Raw genomic sequence first — 8,377 nt, forward strand, 5'->3', positions numbered from 1 at the left:
TTAAAAGATAATTTTTAATAATTTTAATTTATTTTTTAAATAACAACCACTTTTATAATAAAAATTATTTTAATAGTTGATCCAATAATATTTTCATCCAAAAATTATTTAATTATTATAAAATAATTACAAATTTCAAACTTATTTTAACACGATTAATTCACATCGATTCTTAAAATTAAAGGTGCACATGTGATAAAAAATTTGTTTAGTAAGTCATACCATAGATCTAAGATATTTTGTCATGATCTTTTAACAACTGCGGATAGTATATTGATGTACTTCAAAGGGAACTTTTTTCTTATGACTAAAAGCACAAGTACAAAAATGCTAAAAAATGTTAACCAAGTATTTTAAGAGTACTTTTAAAAATTAATTAACATATTATTTATAATATTATTATATTAACCAAGAATATATAATCGATATCATAAATTTCATTGCATTAGAAGAATTATTTTAAATATATTTTTGAAAAATTATTATTTTATATGAAATAAATACATAAATTATTATATCTACGTGTATAATTCATTATTATCTCGTCTGATGAGATACAAAGAACCTAGCACAAGAATTCAGTCAAAGGGATTATGTAGAAAGAGTGGCAGGTGTTGGCCACGTTCCCGGGTATTGGCTTATGATTATGATGTGAGGTTCATGAATAAAATGTCAAGTTATCAGCCAATCAAAATCCATTTTAGCCCACAATAATAAGACAAAATCATTCCACGATAAAACGCCGAGCTCTGAATTTGTAAACATTTCAAACGCCATTCGTTACCTCGGCCGTCCCTCCTCTCAATCTTCTCCCCCCATAGTTATCCTAAAATTTTCGATTAAACCAAACTTGTTTCCTTGTTCGGACAAGAAGAAACAGAATGGAAAGAGAAACCAGCTCTGGCCTTCCTCCCGGTTTTCGGTTCCACCCCACAGATGAAGAATTGATTATGTATTACCTCAAAAACCAGGCCAAATCAAGGCCATGCCCTGTTTCAATAATCCCAGAAGTTGATATATACAAATTTGATCCATGGCAATTGCCTGGTTAGTTTATTTATAATCTGCCAAAACTATCATTTATGTTCCATTATTTATGCTATGCTGACTCCTGCTGTTCATGATATTGTAGGGAAAGCTGAAATTGGTGAAAATGAATGGTATTTTTTTACCCCTCGAGACAGAAAGTACCCTAATGGGGTGCGCCCCAATAGGGCATCTGTGTCAGGGTACTGGAAGGCTACTGGGACAGACAAAGCCATATATAGTGGTTCTAAATACGTTGGGGTGAAGAAAGCTCTTGTGTTCTACAAGGGCAGGCCACCAAAGGGAATCAAGACTGACTGGATTATGCATGAATATCGGTTAAGCGATTCGCGAAAACAAATCACCAAGCAAAATGGATCCATGAGAGTAGGCTTTTTCTTTTCAGATCTTGGTCATTCCAGGAATTGCCGTGATCATACTATTTTTATGTAAACTGACCAGATCAGGGCTTGTTTTTGTGTGTATTTTCAGCTGGATGATTGGGTCCTGTGCAGAATCTACAAGAAGCGGCACACAGCTGGGAAAGTTTTGGATCAAAAAGTGGAAGAATCAAATACCCAAATTGACATGATAGGGTACTCAAATGATGCTAGTGAAAGCCAACAAATGTTGAAATTCCCCAGGACATGTTCATTTTCTCATCTATTGGAATTGGATTACATGGGTCCAATTGCCCAACTTTTGAGTGAAAACACATACAATACAACCTTTGATTTCCCTCACACCATAGACGATACCGGTACTGACCATGTTGAGAAACTTCAGCTAGGAGAAATATCTTACCAAAACACTGATGCAGGGAAGTTTCAAGTGATCAATCAGAGTGGGATCCTAAACCAGCAAGTATATATGAATCCCATGGTGTATCAGTTTCAGTAATAGATATGCATTTGATTGTTTTCACCTCAAAGAAATATTGGATTGGCTAGACACGTAAGAAAATGGATCACCCTTATCCATTCCAAAAATTGTAAAACCTGTTTGCTCAGAGATTATATATTTAGATGTTTAATCTGTGATAGAAGTTTCAGCCATCTGATTCAAGTATTATAAAATTAATATTGATTAATGTAAATTTTAATTATGAAGCTTAAATTTTATAGTGAATGAATATTGATGATTCATATCAAAATCAAAGACAATGTGAAACATAATCCCTAACTCTTTTTCTCCTAGTTAAATGCAACCTGAAGAGTTCAAGAAATCTGTCCCAAGCAGTAATTTTGCTAATGAAACAATAATCCCTTGATTATTTGCTTCTAATTTATTCTAAAAAATTAGGCATGGATGATGATGATATCAAAGAAGATTTTTTTTTAAAAAAAAAATTAAGATATATTGTTTAGTTTCGAATCAAAATAAGATGTGTGATATTTGATAATTTAAAAATAATAATTTTAAGTTTTATATTTAAAATAATCTTAATAAAATATCATTTATTTGACTCGAAATCAAAATTATTTATATAAAAAAATTAATCTTATCAATTGAGTCAATTTCTAATAAAAAAAAATTTTCGTTTGAGTTTTTTTTATATCGAATAATTATTTTAAATTTCGAATAATTTAAAATTAAATCATATTAAATTTTATTAGAAAGATAAATTTTTTAAAATTTGTTTTTTTATCATAAAATTTAAAATTAAAATTTTACTTAAGGAGAATAAAATTTATTACTAAAATTAATAAGACATAAAAATCTTTGATATTTAGGTCTTAGGTGCCACACGACAAATTTTGAAAGAATATTGGAAGTAGATTGGCATTAACCGTTGTCTGAAACCATAGGCAGACTTTGGCTGGTTGGATGGCTATGCATCACTTATCCAAAAGAAAACAATTAATTAAAGGTGGTGGGGATGGTCAAAAGCCTTGTCGAAAACAACACTGTGGATAATGCGTCTTGAATTGATGATGCGTGCATGGGCTAATTTTGTCGTTGCAAATGATGCTGATATTTCAAAAGACTTCAGATTCTACCATCATCACACTGGCACCTGAAACAAAAGAATTGTGTTTGAACAAGCTTAATCCGCTGCTGGATTCCTTGAATGAGTCATATTGCATTAATTGCTCATACATTGTGCTTTTTTTTTTTTTTTTTCCCGATCTTAGAAAGGTCAAATCCGCTCTGTGAGCAAGAGCTGCATACATGCACGTATCTATGATACTGTGATTGAGCCAAATGCTCAAATGAATGAACGTTGGACATGTGTAAACCTTCGAATTTTAGCCTCATGAGATTAGTTTAATTGGCAAGTAAGCACACTTTTACGCTGTTGACGTCTACGTATCTTAATATCTTAAGTAGCTCTGAAAATTTTGGACACAATATAATGATATAACATAATAGCTTAATATAAAATGAATACGAAAAATATATGAAAATGATATTATTTATGGATTTGATATATCAAAAATATTTTATATATATTAATTGTAATATTATAATTTTTATATTATATATATTTAATACAAAATAAATACGATATAAATATATGAATTATTAAATTTAATTTTAAATAATTTGAATTTATCCAATCAAATGAGACTCCTAGTAATTAAAAATGAAATAATTAATTTGTTTAGATTAAGGCTAAAGATGCAAAAGAGGTGAAACATTTTTTAAAGCTATAGCATGCAAAGAATGTTGACAAAGTAGTCGTTAATTCATGAACTTCACAATCTATCTACATTTTAGCATGCCAGCTGGCTCCTCTTTGCTATACTCATTATAAGAGGCGTTATTTCCCAAGTCATTCCATCAACAAATTACATTCAATTTGTGTTCATTTTAATCTAAAATGGAAGTAGAAATTGATCTTTTCTCAGTTTTTTCTTCTGCAGATGGATGCAACATGGGAATGCTGATGCTAGCTTGCCTGGTTATTTCCTGGATCTTCATCTACAGATGGAACCAAAGGAACAAAAAAGGCCCGAAAGCATGGCCACTCATTGGAGCAGCGATCGAACAATTAATGAACTATGATAGAATGCACGATTGGCTTGTCAAATACCTGTCCGAATCAAAAACCGTGGTAGTTCCAATGCCATTCACAACTTATACATATATTGCCGATCCTGCTAATGTTGAACATGTCTTGAAGACCAACTTTGCCAATTACCCCAAGGTAAAGCTCCCATTATTCAACAAATAATTCATTTTCCATGGTTGTTGGACTGCAATTTTCTGTCTATATTGGTTATTAGATTTAAAGGTTGGTGTCCTGTTTTCTTAAAATTGAAAGGGTGAAACATATCATTCCTATATGGAAGTGCTGCTTGGAGATGGGATTTTCAATGTAGATGGTGAGCTATGGAAGAAGCAAAGGAAGACAGCTAGCTTTGAGTTTGCATCCAAGAATTTGAGGGATTTCAGCACTGTTGTCTTCAGGGAATATAGTCTAAAGCTCCATTCTATTCTGAGTGAAGCTTCTTTCCACAACCAAGAAGTGGATATGCAGGTAACTTCCACAAGGTATTTGTCAACATTTAGAGATTATGGGGAAAAAAAATGTCATGGTTTTCTTTTCATAAACATGACAAATGACACCTTGTGTATTGTGTTACTTTTGACATTTTTTTTTCAGGACTTGTTGATGAGGATGACTTTAGACTCCATTTGCAAGGTGGGGTTTGGTGTAGAAATTGGAACTCTGGCTCCCAATTTACCAGATAACCGCTTTGCTCAGGCATTTGATACAGCAAACATCATTGTGACACTTCGTTTCATTGACCCACTGTGGAAATTGAAAAAATTTCTCAATGTGGGCTCCGAAGCTCTACTTGGCAAGAGCATTAAAGTCATTGATGAGTTCACATACAATGTCATAAGGAGAAGAAAAGCAGAGATAAAAGAAACTCGGGAATCTTGCAAAACTATCAAGGTGAACTGATATTTTAATACCAAGGTTGCGTTTTCTGTTCTTTATTTCATTTTCCCAGTGTTCTTATCCAAGCAACTTTCTAAATGATAGAAAAATCAGATAAAGCATGACATATTGTCAAGATTTATTGAGCTAAGTGAAGACCCGGAAGGAAAATTGACTGACAAAAGTCTTAGAGATGTTGTCCTGAATTTTGTGATCGCTGGCCGTGACACAACAGCCACAACTCTGACATGGGCCATATACATGATAATGAGCCATGATCATGTAGCTGAAAAGCTTTTCTCAGAGCTTAAAGCTTTTGAAGAAGGACAAGCAAGAGAGGAGAAGATCTCATTGCTACCATATGACTTGGAAGACCCTGAATCATTCAATCGAAGAGCGGCACAATTTGCAGGTCTCTTGAATTATGATTCACTAGGGAGATTGTATTATCTGCATGCGGTGATCACAGAGACACTCCGTTTATATCCAGCAGTTCCTCAGGTATACATTTTCCCCATTTCAGTTGGTAAACAAGAAAAGTCGTTGGGGCTTTTTGAATGTGCCAAGAGGGTCTAAACTAGGGTAGTTCCTCAATCTCAACTCCCAAAAAGGCTTCAGAAATTGTGCCCAAAAGAAAGCAGATGATCTGGATATTTCTGGTTTTATGACAAAGTAAACATACTTGGATGATTACAGGACCCCAAGGGCATTTTGGAGGATGATATCTTGCCTGATGGAACCAAAGTAAAAGCAGGAGGCATGGTTACTTATGTTCCATACTCGATGGGCCGGATGGAGTATAATTGGGGCCCTGATGCTGCTTCATTCAGGCCCGAGAGATGGCTCAAAGAGGGTTACTTCCAGAATGCATCTCCATTCAAGTTCACTGCATTCCAGGTATGATGCAAAAGATCTTCATCTTCGGATAAATCCTCATGCACCCAACAGGGTAACAGCAGATTAAACTAACACTGTTGTCCGTCAGAACTTACAGTTTCTTTACATTAAATTCATCTATGATCTATTGTGGCTCTTGGTTGGTTATTGTTTTTTGGTGACATGCAGGCTGGACCAAGAATATGCCTCGGGAAGGACTCTGCATATCTCCAAATGAAGATGGCATTGGCCATTTTCTGTAGATTTTTCAAATCCAGTTTGGTGCCAAACCATCCAGTAAAGTACAGGATGATGACTATTCTATCAATGGAACAAGGCTTGAAGCTCAAAATAGCCAGACAATATTGAGGTGGCTTTATTGGCTTTATTGGCTAACTATCATATGTCCAAATGATAATATGCAAAAATTATTTATATTTCACAATCAATCAACTCAGACTGTTAGCTATCAGATTTTGTTACAAATATTAAAGATGGCAATATTATTGGGCCCGGAAAAAAAAAGACAGAATCATGACAGCTCAATTTAGCCAATAATAAATTCGGAATAATATAATCCCAGCCAAGCAATACATAATGTGGGCAAAAAATAAGGAACACTATATTTACGTGAAAAGCCCTCCATGAAGATCGAGGAAAAACTAGTACCATGACAGTCTGTTTCAGCTACAGTAACTCTAATACAATGAAACTCTAATATTTCATTTGGTATGTAATTGATGAAGGAAAAAGATCTCACATCGTTAATTTGGATTTTAAATGCATTTTCTCAAAAAATAAAATGTAACAACACAACATTAGTCCTCAAAAATAATAATATGTCACAATCCAACTATCCTTGCATAATATTGTAATACCAACTAAGTTCGAAGAATTGAACATGAGAAAACAAGCCTCAATTTCGATGGTGAAGGCCCATGCCTCCAAATCACCATTGCAACAAACTCTCCCTCCCCATAATACGAGCTTCCTTTCCATCCCAACAAAGTAATGTGATAATCTCCAACCAGAGAAAACTTGTAACAACATTTCTGGTTACTTCACTAGCTAGCAGCACTAGGGTTGCACGGCACCGCAGCAGCAGCAGAGAATTGGGTGGGGAACAGTTTTTCGAGCCTGGTTTGTCGCCAGATGATGCTGCGGCAAGAATTAAACAAACTGCTGAGGGGTTTCATAGTATAAGAGACATGTTGGAGAACATGTCATGGAGGTACGTCATGTTTTACATTCGACTAAAGCAGCTTATCTTTCTCGGGATTTGAAGAATGCCATGCGTACATTGCCCAAAGGCTGAAAGGAAGTATATGTGAGAACCGCAGATGATTGGTCGATAACATGGCTGAGGTACGGTCATAGCTATAGTCTTCATTGCATTGAATTAGTATTATTTTTACATATGAAATTAAAGTAAAAGAGATTATATTGCTTGTAATTTCAAGCATGCTTTTTCTTAATTTTCCTTGTTTGTTTTTTTCGTTCACACACCAACAGTACACGAATCATACTTGTACTACTAGAGGACATTGAAATCCATAGATGATCTAGTGGTATTGTAGGGGTACGACAGAGGTACCAATGCCTGATGGAGATTTATCAGCAATTGGCAAGTTGCTTCCATGTGACCATAATTATTATTCACAGTAAGATAAGGAAATGTTGTGTTTCAACCAACAAATATATGGTGATCAAGAAATCTTCAACTTTTAGGACATGTATTTATTATTTTCCAGCTGCTGTTCATATAATTATCAGAGAAATGCTGAAGTTACACAGTAACAAGTGTAGTTTCACATTTTGTAATTAATAAGAGTCGGGATTGCTCTGATATTTCTTATGATCTAAGATTGGATTGATTTTTGCAAACTAGTTTGAAAAGTAAACAGCCTTATTGCTATTGGCAGTTTAAAGAAAGACGACTGATCAGAAACACAAAATTCCATAACAAAATAGAAGCCTCAAACCAGCTCCGAGAAGAGCAAGACAAATACAGAGTCAAACATGTTCCAACAGTCCTAAACATTTGTGTTTCTGTAACTGGAGCAAATTTGGACCGACAACGATGAACCATGTTCCAACAATAATTTTTAAGTTTCAAACCAGGAGCATTTTTCTCCTGTATTATTTAGGTTCATTTTTTGACTTAAAATCCTAAGCGTTCGTAATCACAGTCATGACGTGCTACAGCAATGCATACAATAGAGATGCAACAAGGCCATATATGGGGGTTTTGTTCAACATTTTTCCGGAGATCCAAAGAATTTTAAAACATGTTTGGCAGAATGATGATAAGGGCATTCCAAGTGAAAAGGGTCATGCCACTAACGCTTTCTAGTAAACCTCTTTCGGTTTGTCTCAAGACCTTCCATATTCGGTAAGCTAAAATCTTTCAATCAGAAACTATATTTTCTTCTAATTCCTTGAACTTTTGGTGAACTAGCATTTGCCATATATGCAAACACAGGGCAATTGTCTCATACAATATTGACATTTAAACATGCTAAAATGAAGGAAATGTTATATCTACCTGATATATACTAGGGTAGGAACTTACTTCGTAACGTG

At 34.3% G+C, this 8,377-nt stretch overlaps 2 protein-coding genes and 1 pseudogene across 4 annotated transcripts; all 3 read left to right on the forward strand.

Moving 5' to 3' along the window:
* Positions 1 to 549: 549 nt before the first annotated feature.
* On the forward strand, positions 550 to 2,071 carry LOC111287090 (NAC domain-containing protein 2-like). The gene is made up of 3 exons (XM_022877309.2): positions 550 to 1,047; positions 1,133 to 1,413; positions 1,519 to 2,071. Exons 1-3 carry the CDS (start codon positions 882 to 884, stop codon positions 1,924 to 1,926), a joined length of 855 nt encoding a protein of 284 aa, XP_022733044.1. The 5' UTR covers positions 550 to 881; the 3' UTR covers positions 1,927 to 2,071.
* Positions 2,072 to 3,737: 1,666 nt separating this feature from the next.
* Positions 3,738 to 6,266, forward strand: CYP704B1 (cytochrome P450, family 704, subfamily B, polypeptide 1). Of its 2 annotated transcripts, none has more exons than XM_022877307.2 (6): positions 3,738 to 4,177; positions 4,295 to 4,510; positions 4,637 to 4,933; positions 5,024 to 5,419; positions 5,615 to 5,815; positions 5,984 to 6,266. In XM_022877307.2, the coding sequence occupies exons 1-6, from the start codon at positions 3,851 to 3,853 to the stop codon at positions 6,161 to 6,163; spliced, it is 1,617 nt and encodes a 538-aa protein (XP_022733042.1). In that variant the 5' UTR covers positions 3,738 to 3,850; the 3' UTR covers positions 6,164 to 6,266. The 2 variants fall into 2 exon arrangements, with proteins under 2 accessions (XP_022733042.1, XP_022733043.1); XM_022877308.2 differs by having other exon boundaries at positions 3,743 to 4,177; positions 5,033 to 5,419.
* A 136-nt stretch (positions 6,267 to 6,402) lies between these two features.
* LOC111287091 (photosynthetic NDH subunit of lumenal location 2, chloroplastic-like) lies at positions 6,403 to 8,377 on the forward strand (annotated as a pseudogene). The gene is made up of 2 exons (XR_016341839.1): positions 6,403 to 7,167; positions 7,299 to 8,377. The product of XR_016341839.1 is annotated as a photosynthetic NDH subunit of lumenal location 2, chloroplastic-like (transcript).

This window comes from Durio zibethinus, chromosome 4 (genome assembly GCF_047325235.1).
Source record: "Durio zibethinus cultivar Kanyao isolate XHJ-2024 chromosome 4, ASM4732523v1, whole genome shotgun sequence".
Taxonomy (NCBI): domain Eukaryota; kingdom Viridiplantae; phylum Streptophyta; class Magnoliopsida; order Malvales; family Malvaceae; genus Durio; species Durio zibethinus.

Excerpts from the sequence above, each read along its gene's own strand:
- LOC111287090 (XM_022877309.2), top strand. The coding sequence starts at position 882 with ATGGAAAGAGAAACCAGCTCTGGCCTTCCTCCCGGTTTTCGGTTCCAC. Across the intron at positions 1,048-1,132 it reads TGATCCATGGCAATTGCCTG|GGAAAGCTGAAATTGGTGAA; the intron begins GTTAGTTTATTT and ends ATGATATTGTAG. Across the intron at positions 1,414-1,518 it reads AGCAAAATGGATCCATGAGA|CTGGATGATTGGGTCCTGTG; the intron begins GTAGGCTTTTTC and ends GTGTATTTTCAG.
- CYP704B1 (XM_022877307.2), top strand. The coding sequence starts at position 3,851 with ATGGAAGTAGAAATTGATCTTTTCTCAGTTTTTTCTTCTGCAGATGGA. Across the intron at positions 4,511-4,636 it reads ACCAAGAAGTGGATATGCAG|GACTTGTTGATGAGGATGAC; the intron begins GTAACTTCCACA and ends TTTTTTTTTCAG. Across the intron at positions 5,420-5,614 it reads TATATCCAGCAGTTCCTCAG|GACCCCAAGGGCATTTTGGA; the intron begins GTATACATTTTC and ends GGATGATTACAG.